This window comes from Drosophila eugracilis, unplaced genomic scaffold (genome assembly GCF_018153835.1).
Source record: "Drosophila eugracilis isolate 14026-0451.02 unplaced genomic scaffold, ASM1815383v1 contig_2152, whole genome shotgun sequence".
Lineage (NCBI taxonomy): Eukaryota > Metazoa > Arthropoda > Insecta > Diptera > Drosophilidae > Drosophila > Drosophila eugracilis.
Window position 1 is genome coordinate 206,565 of NW_024573036.1, and position 18,329 is coordinate 224,893.

Consider the following 18,329-nt stretch of genomic DNA (forward strand, 5'->3'; position numbering starts at 1 on the left):
GACTCGAGTCCCGAGCGCCCGGTGCTAATGATGATTTTGATGTGCAGTCAACGGATTGGCTGCAGACCCAAGAAGGCCCGGCGATTACATGAAGTACTACTACCAATTTGGCTTCCCATTTCACCCGATACAACGATTCAATGATACGATTTCCCCATGCCGAGGCGATGTTTGTTTTATGCACGATCCGTTGTTTTACAATCGCTGTAAATAAATAGAGGCCGCAGATCAAAGGCCTATCAATTAGCACCCATTTCGATTATGCTGCATGCTGCATATGCAGCACTTGCACCGCCTGCAATTCACACCCAATTAGTAATAAATTTGAATGCGCTCTGCAATTTGCCGCCATTCGACTTAACAGTTATGGTGGCCATTAAGTTTTATCGATGGCGCTACAGCTCCAGCTCCAGCTCCAGCTCCCACTCCCGCTTCCTACAGTTCGATCTCCGGATCACGGAGCCAATTTGATTTGTGGCCCACTCGAGAGGGCCACAAGGTATCCACCTTTGATATTCTCGCACATACCCCACAAAAAGATACGTGGATGCTTAACCGAACTTAATTGCAATTGACTTTTAATGCTTATGCGGGCTGCCCGCTGTGTTAATTCGAATTCAAACTGTTTCCATAAAGTGGGAGCCATGTGGCTCCCTCCCCATTTTCTATATGGATTGCTTCACGCCGCTGACGAGCTTGCACTCGACTTCATTATTATCAAAAAACTTTCTTATTTTTCTAGGGGAAATATTTTCTTAAAATATTTTGAAATGTCTTCTTATCATAAAATATAAGTTATCTTTGGAAATCTTCAACATAAAATATAACATTGCTATCAATCAAGTCAAAATGATAGACTTTGAATTTTCCTTTATTAACTACTCATCTTTAATTGCACTTAAAGGGGAGCTGACCCACAGATGCAATGTTCCCAAGGGAATTATTAACTGGCGCTAATAAAACGCTTCAGGGTATTGGGTTACCATCAGAAATGCATAAATCAAGTGCCGATCCTGATGGCTAATGGCCAGAGAAGGAGGCGGCTTTGTTACCAATTTAAAAACAAACAAAACGATTCCGACGACAACAAAGGAAGGGACATCGGCGGCAGAATCAAATTACCACAAGATCCCGAACCCCGAAACCAAAATCCAAAACCAAGTTAAGACCCAGACCCAGACCGAAACCCATATCCATGCCCCGCTTCTTACAAAACGTTCAGGATCAGCTTTCACAAGATGCAACTTAGACTTTGAGTCCCCAGTTGCAGTTTACAGCCAGTTTGTCATTCATCCCAGAGCAAAACACACAATAATAACGTTTTAATTGAACAAAAGACAGACCAGAGATTCCAGCAAGAATCCAGAGAGCCAGTCGAGCAACAATTGACGATTGTCGTAGGAATCGGACTCGGACTCTGACTCGGATTCGGACTCGGATTGTATTTGTATTTGCAGTTTTGTGGCTGCCTCATGAGGTTGGGTTTTTGTAGCCGTTCGACTGAGTATCTGTATCTGTATCTGTTTCTGGTTTTTCTGAAGTGACTGTGACTGTCACCTTTCCATCAAGTTGAAGGCAGGCGGTGGTGAAAGGCGCTCGGCGACCGTCCACGTGCCAAGCGGCATTGTTTGGCGACTTTTGTTCGCAGGCTGCTCCTCGATGGTAATTGATTAGCTGGCCAGCCAGTAGAGGTGAAATGGATAGATTCAATGGACACGTATAAAGGATCCCCTAATGAGGTCCATTTGTTGGTACATAAACTGTGTGTGCCCAAGCAGCTGAAATACTAGAACACCTAGTAAGAGTGGGCATATTATGTTTCCTAATTGGGGGCGGGAACTTTTCAAGTGATAAATATCTTTATTAGGACACCCTTATCTTTGTCATTTCTTCCTTGGGATGACATATTATGTGGCTATATTTCATAATTGCGGGAATATGTGTATGTATTATTCTTTGGAAATTTCTCTCAATTATCAACTTAAATATTTTCAACTTAAATTTGGTAATTCTTTAAATTAGTTGCATAGAAAAGCAAAGCAAAAAACTATCTCCTTGCACTGAAATCATCAAGGATAGTTACTCTGAAGTATTCGACTTTGATTAAACTATCCCAGCTATCCCAAAGAACCCGCATCCTTGCAGTTCCAATCCAGTTTGAGGACAATTAGGACTCACGCCCCCGTTGCGTGCCAGAGAAAACAGAATGCGAAAAGGGATCGAGCTGATCCTGCTGTGACCGAGGTCCTGGCATGTGGTCAGTAGACAGCCGTCTAGTACCCCCTCCAGGATCAGTATGCCATTCCCATCCAGATCTCTGGAGTTTTTGCGCTGCTAGATGTTTTTGCCAGGCACTTGCCCTTAACAAATGACACACGAGCACTTGATAAATGAAAGGCAGCTGATAATGGTTTTTGGTTTTTAGTCTTTGGTCCAGTGAAAGTAGCGCCAGGGATGGCAAACGGCGATAAGCCGCCCAAGGACTCCGATTTCTGGTGGTCCGATAAGCAGGGCCGTGCAAAAGGTAATTAAGTGCCATTAAAGTTGAGTGGAGAGCCGGCATTCCACAGGGCAAATGTATCTGTATCTGTTTATCTGCCGGATGCAGCGGCCGAGCGAGAGAGGAAAAGAGACCCAACGAATCGAAGGAGGAGCACAGAACGACACTAACACCATTACCATCACCATCACCAGAACACCAGAGCAGCAGAACACACAAAGACACAAAGACGGACAAATCAGACAGACGATTAACATACAAAAGGATCTCCACGAACTTTGGAGCCCGCCTTCTTCTCAGCGAATGTATCTGTATCTGTGCGGAGTGGTCGGGAGTTTTTCTGTGCGCCAATGGGCATGAATCACCGCGGGGAGGTGGGGCATCATGGGGTTAAGCAGCCACAGCGACGACTCAGACTGGGATATCATTTGTAGACTTAGCCAGCCTAAGGAATTATCATTTTAAGAAAGTAATGCAATTAGATCACATTGATTTTTAATATATTTTAACTATTTCATTTAAATAAGAACCTTTACATAAATGAAGTGATTCAGTGCAATATATTTTAGTTCCCTTTGCATTATCTTCCTGTTGCTGGTAACCATAGAGAAGACGGGAAATTCGATGCTCAATGTAAGTAGGGAAGAACAAGTGCCGGACAGACGGCGACAAGTGAAGAGCTGGACAGGAACAAAGGCTACTTAAGCAGCCTTGGCGCCAGCTGGCCATGTGTGGCAAACTGAAGTAAAGTAAAGCAAAGCCACAATGTCTGGCAACGCTCCATTTGGTCATTCTCTCGACCAGACGACGCCAATAGACTTCAATGGTATGGGATCTGAGCAGGCAGGGATCTTTCTCAGCTTAGCTTCATTTCCGGCGATCAAACAAATGGTTACCCTCTAAGACTTTTGTCTTAGAAAAGCCGTCTTGAGAGAAAAGAATATATTATAGATTCAGGAAATATGTTGTATGAGCAAGCATATGTCGAGTATTAAGTAGTTTTCCTACTCCAAAATGTCTTTTAAGAACGTTAAATGGCAGCTTTTGCTAAAACCTTTTGGGGTTGTGGGAGATTTAAAGCCAAAGCCTCCTACCAAACTCCGACATTCGACGTCGTCTTGGCTGGTCAGCAGCACCTGCTCAGTTGTTAATAAATGCAGCAGCAAGAAGTGCAAATGCAACAACTGCTGCAAATGCAACAGCAACTGCAATCTTTTCCAGCAGAGTCACGTTGGCTGCGCATGCGCGGGAGTTTCGAAGTCGAAGAAGAAAGAGCCGAGTTACTAAACATAGAGTCATCTCCACAAACAAACAAGTGCAACAACAAAAGGCAGTTAAAATGCATTTAGCTGGCTGTTGCTGTTATGTATTGGTGCCGAGTATCTGTGTGCCTGAGTGGGAAAGAGCCGGCATGTGTCATTCTTATGGCTGCCAACGCTGCCCTTTTTTTACCTCTTGCCTTCCGACCAATAAAATTATACTAATTCCTGACTTTTTGATTTCATTTTCTGTTTGTGTTGTTGCCAAGGATTTCGTTACCTAAGCACACACACTCACAAACACAAACAGAATGTCGGGGGCTCTCGCTCGCTCTTGTGCAGTCGATGGCATGTGCTGTGGATCATGGTGATCATGATCATGATCATCGTCATTATACCATCGCTGCCTGGCTGGCTGGCACATCTGAACACCCGAGGTCCCAGACTCCAGGAATGCGCAGACAGTTTGGTTTCGTACTTGGCTCATTGCGCTCGTGCAGCTCGAAATCCCAATCCCCGAGAGCTAAATGCTCCACTCTGCTGGCCGAAGGAAACGACTCGGTTAATTGGATACTTAATTCGCAGTAGTGTCAAATGTAAGTAAGGACTGAACTGCAAACAGTGTCAGAAAGTGGAATACTATTGTTATAAGACTTATTTTGATATTTATAGGAAGACCCTATTGTCTATATTTAGCAAGCGTTCTGTTAAAAGGAAGTATTTGTTTAAAATTTTTCATCAAAGTCCATGTCAATCGAGAACGAAATGATTTTCTTAAGGAAAGTGTTTGTTCTACATTTTATGAGCTGAAATTCTGCTCATGAGCACAAGTCGCTCTATTATTTAGCTGTTTACTAAACTTCAAATCACTTAATGGATTTGATTTTATTTTACTGGTTAAAAGCTACTACTTTTCTGCCTTTTAAAAATAATTTTATTAATTGTAAAATTAAATTGAGTTGCTGATATATGAAATTTATTTCACAATCTGTGAATTTTATTGGGAAGTTGTTTCTGAAATATTTGGAATATTATGAGTATTTTCAAAACTTTAAAAGCATAATTTCACCACAGGCCGAAACCTTTAGTTCCCACCCTGCGTTTTCCAAAATGCCTGCCCTAAAACCCCATAGATATTTTTCCACCAAAAGCTCAGAATGTGTTGCCGAGTGAGATTCTCTCCAGCGAGAGAGAAAAACCACTCAAAACGGCAAAGAGCGTCGACCAATTAACTGGTTGAGTGTGTGTATGTGTGGTCACTCAAGAGAGCGGCTAAAAACGAGGAAGATTTTGACGTCGCGCTGGCTGGGAATCCGAGTCCGAGAAACGCTAGACGAGATGCCTGATCATGATCGCGATAATGATGGAGATGGGGCTAAGACCCCAACTTTTCGAGTTCTCCCAAGTTCGGCGACTCTCTCGGCTGCGTTCTCTCTCTTTCCCTCTCTCTCTCACTCTCTCGTGGAGTGGAGCTGCCGAAGTGTCTGTGTATCTGTGTGCTCGGCACGTCGATGTATCTGTAACCGAGCCGAGTATCTGAAGTATCGGAATCAGGTAGAGGTAGACAGAAAGGCGTTAGTCGTTCAACAGCGCTGATCGAGTTTAAATCTATAGCGAAATGAGCGGCGGAAAGTGAGCCACTTGGCGTGAACCCAAAGCTTTCGAGGAAAACTCTCGGGCCACCAAAAAAAAAAAAATTACAAGAAAAACACAAAAGTATCTGAAAGATTCGCGAAGTGACGCGTGAAGATCTCCAATCCCCAAAAGATCTCGGTGCGGAAACAAAGAAATTGAGGCATTTGAGGTTGTTGTGCGCGAGTGTGTGTCTTCTGCTTGGTGTGTGGAATGTCAACTGACGGGTTGTAAAGGGAAACCCTGAAATCCGAACAGCCAAAGCAAATAAAGCTGTGAATACGAAATAAGTACAACAAACATTTACAGATACAGATACAGATACAGATAGAGAAACAGATACTGGAGATGCTCCCAGATACAGCTACTAGTGAATTAGTTTAAAAACTCAAGAGATCTAAGAAGAAAAACATAGTGCGTGTGTGTCAGTTGGAAAATATGTGGATGACCTGCGAACCGTCAGCCGAAGGAGCCGCCGGGTGACAGGTGCATCCCTCAGATACCCAGGATATCCAGACCCATCAGGATTGCACATCCCAACTCCAGGGTGTCAGGGTGTCATGTGCCGCGGCATTTCGACCGCAGCCACATCAACCGACCAGGTGCGCCTTGAATGCGGCAACACTATTTTCAACAAGAACTCGATCTACTTCATCTACAATTATCGAAGGAAAACAGTAGCCGACGACAGTAGCGGCCGGGCCCACAAGAACACAAGAACATCCCTATCAGATATTTACACAAGCGTGATTTATTTGAAAAGCGAAACGGCCAGAGCGCCATAAACATCTGTAAATTGTGCAAATATATCCAAGTGTAACCGAAAGCCGCTCGCCGCGATAACGGATCCCATTCCCATTCCGATTTCGATTCTGAATCCGAGTCCAAGCCGATTCTGATTCCCCGATTTCGATCCAAATTCCGATCCCGTCATAAATTCAGTGGAACGAAAAGTGTACGAGACAGTTGGTCGCTCCTATTTTGCTTGCTTTCCGGGCGATCCATCACACGGCTTTCGAATTAATAACCGAACACATGTCGTATCGATATTCGACTTGAGCGATACGGTCACCCGGAGATCCAATATCAAGCGATACCACTCGACCATAGGAAACTTTATAAGACTGAGGTGAGTGCCGGGCCTTCGTCCACTACTAAGCTTATGTAAATGTGTCAAAAAAAAATATTAAAAGAGCGTCGAAGGGGCGGAGGTGAATATCTGAACTTGTGAGAACTGCACACAAAACCATTGCATAATGACAGCTGTGCATTCGATATCATCGAAGAGCCAAGTTCATTTGATATTGAAAAATACTTGGCCGTCCGAGGAATTTTCGGGTTGTTCGCCTTGTCGATGGCATGTGGCATTCAGATACTTGAAGATCTCAAATTTTACTTGTCCACAACTTGGCGATAGGAATTGGTAATGGGATATTTGGCGAATGTTTTTTTGGCCAAAAGTTATTTTCAAAGTCAATCGCTTTGTATCATTCTTTCACTCAGCAACAGTTGGTGTTGCCTTTAATAAGAAACTTGTTAAAAATAATCATTTAAAATATTTGTAAGTTTATAAGCTAGTTTAGCTAGACAGATATAACCATGTCTTTATTCAGAAATTCATAAATAATTGTTGTTAATACCTAAGCATAATAATTATTAAAAGGGCGTGCATTTAAACAAATTCTGAACCCGTTGCTAACACAATTTTGTATAGTTCTTAATCAAAATATTTCCCCACGTATATCATAATCGTATTGTGCTCTGGCCAGATATCCTATTCCAAGAACTCCGCTGACCTTTGTTGGCCAGCACAATAAAGTACCGTTCTGATACACAACTAATATTATAGATGGGACCCTCTCGAATCTTAAAAAAGGGAACATAAAAAGCGGCGGCAAAGACAAAACAAAAATGTCAATATCCTGGCACATAAATAACCCGGCAGAATATAGTCTTTGGTTCTATTGTAACCATCTGGGTGCGTGAGTGTCCAAGGGTTTTGACGGTTTTGTGCCTACGTTGGCGTTTATTATTAACCAATCTAATTGCTGACGATGTGCGGCATAGATTACTATACTAGATTTTAGCTAGTGTGTGTGTGTGTGTGAGTGAGTGTCTTGGTATTGGGTAACCGGAATCAAACGTTAATCATTAATAATAAAAATGTGTCAATTTGCGAAACATTTCGGCGTTGTTGGTGCTGCGACAAAAAGCTGAAATTTGAACTTTAGCAGGCGCTTGCGACATTTCACAGCTCGAATTGAGCTGAGTGCGAGTTATAGATATAGTAACGTATCTGGTATCTAGTACGCCTAGTTTCACTGAATGGACGGCGTGCTTGGAAATTCCGGATAGCGCCTGGCATTCATCGATCCGATGTCTAGGGGAAACCCCCGTATGTCCCAGATCACCCGGCATCGGGCAGGTAGTAAAGAACCACCTTTAAATACAGCTAGACTCTGGCTAGAACCGAAATTGGAACTGTAACTGAAACTGAAACCACACGCAACCACAACCCACGGAATATGAAATTCTGGGAACATATTAAAAACAAACAACAAATTATGAACAAATCATAAACATATTTATGAAATTCAATTTCATTCACCCTTTCCACGGTTTTCCCCTACTAATTTCAACCAATTTCCCCTCGACCCGCCTTATCAGAGGCCCAAGATCTTGTGCACCCCCCAGCGTGTGCCATCTCTTCGAAATTCCAATTTAACCATTTTCGAAAGATCCCTTTGCGCTTAAGCGCCCTGTCATATAACAAATTTTTTTAGTACAAGATAAGATGGTAATCTTTATGTGAAAAACAACATGTAATTTGTTCTAGGTGTGTGCGTGTACCTTTCTCAAACTCATCTTGAGATAAAATCTGGAAAATTTATAGCCTATAACCAAAATATATAGAATACTTCTAATAATTTTCATAAATTTTCCAGATAAGTTTGGCTCTCTAGGTTTTTGAGCATTTGCCGCCTGTTTGTAAATCAAAGCGCTATAAGCGATAAGTGGAAAATATGACGATCGAAGCTACTCTAATAACCGAAAATACAAAAAAATCTGAAGGGGGGTATGAGGTTGGGATTGGAATTGGGATTGGGGCTGTATTGAATTTCTATTCGTAGACACAAAAACGATAAACCTGGTCGGTCCCAAAAGATCGTGTGTCAGTGCAAAAGGTGCAATGTCCGCCTGCGATTGCAACACTTGCCCAAGACCAACTGAGACGGGGTGGCAGGTGGGAGGGAGATGGGTATAGGGAAGAGAGCCACCATTTTTTAGTTGCACCTTTCACCCCGAAGGGCCGTGGTCATAAAACTTTGGCCAGGCGCGCTCTGCTCTCTTTTTCCCAAATGGGCCAAAAGGAAGCGAGGTCGCTGCCGCTGTCGCAGTCGCTAGCTCGGTCGCTGCCTCTGCCGCAGTTACCGCCGCTGCTGACGTCGCTTACCTGCCGAAGAAGAAGAGCAGCGTTCAGTCGCGCAGCGCACGTCGTCCAACGCACACACGCTCAGAGACACTCACACAAACACACGCACACAGATACACCGAAACGCCGTCGAGAAAGATACCAGATAGTATCTGCCAGATACGAAAGAGTTGGACCCTATAGTTGTCCCGCTTGCACCCATGGCCGCTTGAGTGTGAGTGCAAGAGCGGATTGGATTGAGTGGAATACAATACGATCCCAGTCCAGTCCGGTCCGGGTCCGAGCCCAAATCCGAATCCGAATCCCCTTACGAACCCAACCCGAAGCCATAACCCTTGCCGACCAACGCTTAACCCATGTCTTCGTCTTTGTCTCGTTTCAGAGTTGCAAGCGACCATGCGCGCATGGCTTCTACTCCTCGCAGTGCTGGCGACCTTACAAACGATCGTTCGAGTTGCTAGCACCGAGGATATATCCCAGAGATTCATCGCCGCCATAGCGCCCGTTGCCGCCCACCTGCAGATTCCGCCAGAAGGATCAGGACCAGCGTCTAGATCAGGATCGGGAGGAGCAACAACCAGCACAGCATTAGCAAAAGCATTTAATCCATTTAACGAGCCCTCCTCGTTCAGTGATAGTGATAAAAGCCATCTGAGTAAAAACCGCAACAACAAAAAACAACTTAGCAAAAGTGACGCGAACAACCGACAGTTCAACGAAGTGCATAAACCAAGAACAGACCAATTAGAAAATTCCAAAAATAAGTCTAAACAATTAGTTAATAAACCCAACAACAAAATGGCTGTCAAAGAGCAAAGGAACCACAACAAGAAGAACCACCATCATCGCAGCCATCAGCAGCAGCAGCACCAGCCAAAAAAGGCCGCCAGCCCATCAACATCCGCATCCACATCCTCAGAATCTCATCAATCATCGATTGAATCAATCTTCGTGGAGGAGCCAACGCTGGTGCTCGATCGCGAGGTGGCCTCCATCAATGTACCGGCCAATGCCAAGGCCATCATCGCCGAGCAGGGTCCGTCCACCTACAGCAAGGAGGCGCTGATCAAGGACAAGCTCAAGCCGGACCCCTCCACTCTAGTCGAGATCGAGAAGAGCCTGCTCTCGCTGTTCAACATGAAGCGGCCGCCAAAGATCGACCGCTCTAAGATCATCATCCCTGAGCCGATGAAGAAGCTCTATGCCGAGATCATGGGCCATGAGCTCGACTCGGTCAACATTCCCAAGCCGGGACTACTGACCAAGTCGGCCAACACAGTGCGAAGTTTTACACACAAAGGTGAGTTTATATTTAATATTTATTTTAGTATTAGAAAAATATAAACCCGTTAGAAGGAAGGAAACCGGAAGCGTATAGATAAAATATCTAGAAAGATCAACATCCTTTTTATAATCAGTCCTCACTTGGATTAAAATGGTCTTAGTTTCTTTCCCCATATAGAGTTACTTACCCAATCTTTAGGGAGATATAAAATATTTCTAGGTGTTTATCAAATTGCTCATAAACGGCCCGTTTCTAAGAAATCTGCTATATCCATTCTCTTTCACCAAGTTATATTGCCATTTTTATAAAGGAGAATAATTTCCATTTAGATTGGGGAATGTCGACCAAATAAATTCCATACTGGTTTATCTAGATCGTTGGATTCAATTTTATTTTGCGAATAGATAGGGATATTAAAATGCGAGAACTATATAATTTTATTAGGAAATATTCATATATACACATAGGCGGTAAGTATATAAAAACTTGCCTATTTTATTGGGACATAAATCGAAGCCAAACATAATCCAATCCATTACTTCCTATACCTGCATTTTCCACCTGCTGTCTGCCTAGAACTTTGCGCATTGCCAAAGGCTTCGATTTGTATTACCCTTAATTTATACTCCCACTCATCGCAACGCGTACTTTCCGCTACCAAAATGCGAATGAAGATCGAGTCGGATTTTCCCTGAAATTCTAGTTCATCTAAGTGATTTGCATACCTGCTTGTCTGGCCAACCCGCCGATCCTTCGATACCTCGATACACTCCTCATATCATTCACGCAAGCGCTGTGAAATCACGCGGAATTTCCACGGCTTTCCAAAATGAACAGCTAAAAGGACACGAGAGTCCTTTTACCTGCCCTTCTGCAATGCCATTCCGGCAGTGACCTTGAAAATTTTCCAAGGAATTACACCAGGAACGTTTAGCGCATGCGCTAAATGGCTTTTATATTGTATTTGTAGGAATAACAATAATTATTAAAGCGTATTTCGCATTATTTTCCGCAGGATTATAGGGTCGAACAATAAAGCAGTTAGAGCAGGTAACCGCCAAACAAACCAAGTGTCTAAAGCCAAGTGTCTAAGCCGACTGTCGAGTCGAGTTTGTCTTGGTTACGGTTCACTTTTCAGTTTCTGGCCACGTCTTTAGGCCGCATCTGTGCCGATTTTCAGACTCGGACTGGGTCTCATCCCTCCGGTTGATTCTCGCTTCTTAAAAGAATTTACGACTCGCTTTCCATTGTGCGAGGTACTTGAAAACGGCAGCGGCGGCGGCGTCGATTCAAAATTAAGATTTTTGGGCAAGCGTGCAGAGTTTGCACCTTGCCGCACGGATATATGTATATTTGTGCATACATAGACAGATCCGAAAAGGTAGGGCGGGGGTGGGACAGGGTCTTTAGCACAGGCGCCAGTCGTAAAAAGGCGGCTGGACAACTGGAACGTGCGATTTTCGACCTTCTTTGTCCCAGATTTCGCTGCACTTTCCACGCTCTCAAGCAGTGGGTGTATTTAAGCAGGAGATACTTACCAATCCAGCCGTCCAGGTAGTCGACGACTGGCCCAAGGTGTGGCTAATCATCTGGACGGAGATCCGAGCCCGCTTTATATCCCAACTGATCGAGGCTTTTGCACTTGATCCACCGGATCGTCTGGCTTAATTCGTTGATTCCCGATTCGGGTACATGAAAGGGCAGATGGAAACTGTTTTTTAGAAACTGTCTTAAAAAATAAATATCGAAATCTTCTAATTGAAATATTTAGGTTCCATTACTTAGTTTATATACATTTCCAAACCCCAAACTGACCTGTAACATCTTTTTCTTCCGGCTCCTTGCAGATAGTAAAATCGACGATCGATTTCCCCACCATCACCGGTTTCGGCTGCACTTCGACGTCAAGAGCATTCCCGCCGACGAGAAGCTGAAGGCCGCCGAGCTGCAGTTGACACGGGATGCCCTGAGTCCGCAAGTGGTGGCCAGGACGTCGTCGGCGAACCGAACCCGCTATCAGGTGCTCGTCTACGATATAACGCGTGTGGGAGTGCGTGGCCAGCGGGAGCCGAGCTATCTGCTGTTGGACACCAAGACGGTCCGGCTGAACAGCACGGACACGGTAAGCCTCGATGTCCAGCCGGCCGTGGACCGGTGGCTGGCGAATCGCCAGCGGAACTACGGTCTGCTGGTGGAGGTGCGGACTGTCCGCTCCTTAAAGCCGGCGCCGCACCACCACGTACGCCTGCGCCGCAGCGCGGACGAGGCGCACGAGCGGTGGCAGCACAAGCAGCCGCTTCTGTTCACCTACACGGATGATGGGCGGCACAAGGCGCGCTCCATACGGGATGTGTCCGGCGGAGAGGGTGGTGGCAAGGGCGGAAGGAACAAGCGGCAACCGAGGAGACCGACGCGTCGCAAGAACCACGACGACACCTGCCGGCGGCACTCGCTGTACGTGGATTTCTCCGACGTCGGATGGGACGATTGGATTGTGGCGCCGCTAGGCTACGATGCGTTTTATTGCCACGGGAAGTGCCCCTTCCCATTGGCCGATCACTTCAACTCGACGAACCACGCGGTGGTGCAGACGCTGGTCAACAACATGAATCCCGGCAAAGTGCCGAAGGCGTGCTGCGTGCCCACGCAACTGGACAGCGTGGCCATGCTCTATCTCAACGACCAAAGTACGGTGGTGCTAAAGAACTACCAGGAGATGACCGTGGTGGGCTGTGGCTGTCGATAGATTCGCACCATCGCACCACCATTTCCAAGTGGAAATCGCGAGCGAGAGAGCATCAAATGCTGTTTGGTTCCAAGCCGTCAATGCTTTAAACACAACGCAAACAAAATGGACTGAATATTTGAATTTTAAGTGTAAATCGTTAGACTTTAATCGTATCGACTAAACGTAATCGGCGGCAGCCACGCCCCCCCCGAAGAGCCACCCACCATAACCGCCCACCTTGGAGCCTCTGTCAGTTTCCCCAGCCAGGCTGGGGAAAAATCCCAGATCAGAGCGATTTTGAGAGCGCAGAGTCCACTGTATATAGCCGCCATGCCACGCCCCCAAAACCAGAGAACACCCCCATCCGTCAGATACTTCAGATATTAGATACTTTCGTATCTGTGTGAGCTGCTGCTGCTGAAGAAGAAGTAGAAGTATGAGTAGGTGTAGAGGGAGTAGAAGTAAGAGTAAGAGTAAGAGCGACCAATTGAACAAATTGTATAAAAATGCTAATATATTAAAACACTTTATCGATGCGAACTGGTATCTAAGTATGTATATGTTTGTGGAAAGGAGACCTATTCTACTAGCCGTTTTTGTTAATAATTTTATAAATCAATAGCAATCCATTTGTAAATTAACTAGCGAGAGTATAATCGAATAATGACTTGAAATTACTTAGGAACTATCTGACCTAAACCATAGTTTTAGACAAAAGTAAACAGAAATTGCATATGTCACTCTCTTGTATATGTACTAAATACCTATATACAATATATGCGATACACACACATCAGCACACACTCACCCATAACCACACACACACACACACACACACTCACATATCGACACGAAAGGGTATTCAAACTTCGTTCCGAATTAAACTAAAACGTAACTGTATAAACAAAACGTATGCTCTATAAATATATGAATAACTATTTACATCGTTATGCGTTCTAAGCTAAGCTCGAGTAAATCCGTAAACGTTAATTAATCTAGAATTTTAAGACCTAACGCTTAAGCTCAGCATGTTGGATAAATTAATAGAAACGAAAGAAACAAAAACAAAATGAAAAACCCACAAAAAGAAAACCCGATGGATGGAAAATATCGATTCGTGCCTGATGTTGCAGAGCACGATTTGTATATGTAATTCTTCATATAAACTTTATTATTTTATTTATTTAAAAAGAAAACATATTTTTGATGACGACGATGGCGATGATGCGGGAGCGATGAGGAAAAAGAAAGATGAAAAATATAAAAGAAAAACAATTTATTAAAAAAAAATAAGCAATGGTATTTATTTTATTTTTGTTTGGGAGTGGGAGTGGGAATGGGAAAAGTTGGGATTCTACAAATCTAAAGATTATTTCGTTTTATAAAAAGAAATATCAAAAAAATCCTTCGAGCCGGATTTGAACCAGCGACCTATGGATGCCTGCTTTGTGTTGCATTTTGAATTCTTCTACAGTCCACCGCTCTACCAACTGAGCTATCGAAGGTGTTGACAGCTCAGGTGCTAATTAAAAATTTCGCCAGCTTATCAAAATTATTTTAATAAGTGCTCGGCAAAAAATGAAATCGCGTAAAACAATGGCAAAACGCTTATCGCAGCATTAAAAGCAGCAACAAAACTGTCACAGGTACAACCCTCTACGTGTTGATAAGAAAAGCTGGCGCTTCTAGATTAAAAAGCACAAGAAAAGCACAGCATTTATTGACTAAGAAGCAGCTGTGAAACCACAGTTCCAGGGGCAATTTGTTAATTAAATGAGCCAGTTCGAGACGGCTGATAACGATCTGCATGCATATCAACTTCTCTAGAACTGTCTAAAACGTAACAAATTGCTGGCAAATGAAACGATAGGAATCTGGAATAACTATTCAAACAGCTGAATGAACTTTGATGCTGATAAGGGTGTGTAATAAATATTAATTATACTACATTTCAAGTCAACAACTAATTGTACTTAGTCCCGGTTGATGTTTTAAATCAATGTCAAGTTAATGAAATTGCAAAAGCAGACGGAAAAAATGGTTAATGGAATCTCAATATGTTTATTAATAGGTTTTTTACAAAAAACAAGTCTAAAAAGTTTACTAATAAAAAAGGAAAAGTTCTTTTTATTAATGAAGCATAATACATCATGAATGTAATATGAAAAAACTAAAAGTGTCTTTTCAGCTCAAATAAAATCGCAAATCCAATCGTTACTGATAACACTGGGGATTGCCCTATTCGCAGCTGTAGCTTGAAAATCCAGATTTGACCTTAGTCTAATAATAGCCCAGGCGATTAAATACTATTACAAAACTAAATGAAATGAGAATCAAGAGGGAGATGCAATTCGGTCACAAGTTGATGTTGGATGAGTCATGCGGGGACTTCGTCTGGGTTTATCGGAAGAGTAAATTAATCTACCCATCCCATGTGGCAAAGTGTATTTTTTTCGGGCTCAATTAAATGACTCATCAGGCGGCCAAAAACGAGGCTCTCAGCCTCTCAGTTGACTTACCACACACAAGGCGGCGAGAGATAAAGTCCACTTAGGGGCCTAACGCCTTGCCAAAATAGTTCTCGGTTTTCCAAGGAACTTGGCAATTTTTCGTAGGCCATGCTAGATCTGTTAAAGCGATAGGACAACGCCCACATATTGTGATTGGGACTAGGAAAATTCATTCAATCATAGCGGGAAATTGATACCAAGATCAAGGGCCCATACCGACCAGTTGAGATCCAAAACTGCTGATAAGCAAAAATGGGTAGAAATTCAAAAAAGGTAAAAACTAAGCCGATTCCGATTCCTAGTCATTCTTAAAAATTATGAACATTTGTTGTAACATACCTGAGCAAATTACGAATAACTAACCCAACGACTGACCCCTCGCCGCGGGAATCATTTTTCCTTATCTAACAAGACGTTTTGAGCAATCGATCCACACGCACACTCACTCTTACACTCACAGCCTCAAAACCTTACTCAATGGATCACACACAAATCGCCGCTCATGGCGCTTAGCCATACCGCTCACCTGTCCCTCATCTCCATCAACGCAGCCTCACCTGCCCCTCATCCCGGCCACTGATGCATCTGTGTGTTTTCCTCGGTAATTATCCGTAAGCTGTCAGTTTTTTCGCTCCGCTTCCTCCGATGCACTTCTTGGCTAACCTTTTTTGACCATCGTAAGTGAATGTTAGAGATGGTTCCGATTATTTATATACCTTAAACTCTGCGATAGTTTTTAGTAAACAGTAAAAAATAAATACAATACTAAAGTTTCTTTATTCTTCACGGGCTTTGTTAATATCGGTTTCGATATTTGATACAAGTTCTACCATGAAACACGATGCCATCCCCAAATTGATATTCTTATATAGATAAGCCTATATTGGTCGGATGCCCGTTTTCGGTTTTCGTTTTTATGACTTGCCGCATTTTTGGCATCCTAATTGGTTTGTTAAGTATTTCCCTCGACTTGCCTTTCGGGCCGTCAAAAATTGCCCTCTCTCTTATCGGGAACACACTTTGTCCGAGTGCTGCTGCTAAGATATTACGTGGTTATGTGTCCTAGGCCCCCGGCCGAGTTCTCTGGACCTCTGGCCACTTGCCTGATAACAGGGATCGTGTCTTCTGCGCGCCTCTGGCATGATTCACTTGGTCTGGTTGCTCAGAATCCAAAGGCCACAGGCGATGCTTCCAGAGTATACGAATATATGGTTCCCCGGGGAGATGACTCACAACCGGCGTTTACTAGGTGGCCACGTTAATTGTCGCCCCCGATACGCACTGTCTGTGTTTACACCCGGCGCCTTGCTTTCATCTGGCCGAAAAAAACAAGAAATCCGAAAACAATCGCCTCTCACATTCGATATTCATTGCTGGCTCTGCATAAAGCGAAGCTCATTTCCCCCGAACCACCTCAGCGCCATCGAAATACCGCCACTTAAATTTGTCTCAACTGATAAGTTGTCTTTGGCTGGGATTGTTTATGAACTCGTTTTGCAGCGGGCCATATATAGACCTTCGATAGCTCAGTTGGTAGAGCGGTGGACTGTAGATTGGAATTACTAGTGTAGACATCCATAGGTCGCTGGTTCAAATCCGGCTCGAAGGATCGGAGTTTTTTTTATTATTTTTTTAATGTAGCTATGGAATGTTGCAACATTTACGGAACACAGAGAACTGAATATCAATTCTTTTCCTTACACAAATATATATTATAAATATACTAATATGTAGATCGACTGCAGCCATACATGTTATACTTTATACTTCCTCACAATTTCATACCTAAATGGAAAAAACAATAACGAACAATCCAAAAGACCTGCACAAAGCCATACATCAAGCATTTATTCTTCTAAAAGACAACATGAGTTGTATCGAAACAAGCACTCTGATAAATCTGAAACAGATCATAAAGAAGAAAACAAATTGTAACAAAAATTACAGCCCTCAATTTGCATTTGTCCTTTTACAAAGGACCGGCCAGCCACAAAGCCGAGAGTCAAGAACCAGAATAATAACAACTGGCAGCCAAAAAGGCAACAAAGGCCTCAGCATCAGCATAAAAGTTCAGACTTTTTGACTCACAATCGTTGAATCGAATGGCTGCAGACGTCCTGCCGCTTTGGCTGCCGTTTTCTCCAGCTCCTCCGCCCAAAAACAGATGCTATCAATACATCATTTGCCTTTGTGCGGCTGTCACAAATTCATTCACCTGTTCTCGGGCCACGACTTCATCATCAGAAGCCGGAGCAGCCGGGCATCCAGACAATTATACTGCGTTGATCTCCAATTAGGCTGTCGAAACTCCATTTACACGGCCAACGGGCGTCCCATAAAACATCGAGACTGGGCCTTTCATACATATATATGGAGGAAAATATGAGGGCATAAAGGCAACAGATTCAGCTCTCGTTAAGTTGCAAGTCATCATCGCATCTCCTCCAGCGGCACCATCGCCAACGTCCCATCATCATCATCATCCTCATCGGCGAGTTAAGTAAATACAAATATGAATGAATATGAATTGCTCACTGGCTCCTTGTGAAGATCTGGATCTGCATCTGGATCTTGGCAGATCATCATCCGGCATTGTCTCAGCCGTCATTCCCCATTCCCAATTCCAAGTCGAGTGTTCGGGCGTACAACTCAAGAGTGTTTGCCCTTTCAGCGATCTCGATCTCGATCTCTTAGCCATATAACAGTTGCACTTTTGCCTCGCTGAAGATCGAAATTCGTGTAATTTCTTAATGGCCCCCAAACAAACCGTCTTTATTGCATATATACGATGAACGTATATTCCCTGACTCTGAAGCCATATATATAGGTCTGGTGTGCTCGACCTTAATTAGTTCAACACTCGTTAGATATTCCACAAGCCACAGGCATTCGCCAGTGCACATTTGCATGCCGATGATTGTGATTATGACGATGGCATGCCGTCGAAGAACTTAATACTCGGCTTGGAGAACAAGCTCTTTC

General features: G+C 43.6%; 1 protein-coding gene and 2 non-coding genes across 4 annotated transcripts in view; 2 read left to right on the forward strand and 1 right to left on the reverse strand.

The window, feature by feature from the left end:
* LOC108110930 (protein decapentaplegic) overlaps positions 1-14,140 on the forward strand; it is a 31,873-nt gene extending 17,733 nt beyond the window's left edge. Inside the window, exons 1-3 of one of the 2 annotated variants that reach the window (XM_017220211.2) lie at positions 5,347-6,520; positions 9,207-10,124; positions 11,957-14,140. In XM_017220211.2, the coding sequence (XP_017075700.1) occupies positions 9,221-10,124; positions 11,957-12,855 (1,803 nt within the window). In that variant the 5' untranslated portion in view covers positions 5,347-6,520; positions 9,207-9,220 and the 3' untranslated portion in view covers positions 12,856-14,140. Of the gene's footprint in view, positions 1-5,346; positions 6,521-9,206; positions 10,125-11,956 lie in introns of those variants that run through there. The other variant, XM_017220210.2, reaches the window with a different exon arrangement.
* A 100-nt stretch (positions 14,141-14,240) lies between these two features.
* On the reverse strand, positions 14,241-14,342 carry Trnay-gua. Its single transcript has 2 exons — positions 14,306-14,342; positions 14,241-14,276 (listed from the first exon to the last, which is right to left on the reverse strand). It is a non-coding gene; the product is annotated as a tRNA-Tyr (tRNA).
* A 2,520-nt stretch (positions 14,343-16,862) lies between these two features.
* Trnay-gua lies at positions 16,863-16,956 on the forward strand. Its single transcript has 2 exons — positions 16,863-16,899; positions 16,921-16,956. It is a non-coding gene; the product is annotated as a tRNA-Tyr (tRNA).
* Positions 16,957-18,329: the final 1,373 nt, after the last annotated feature.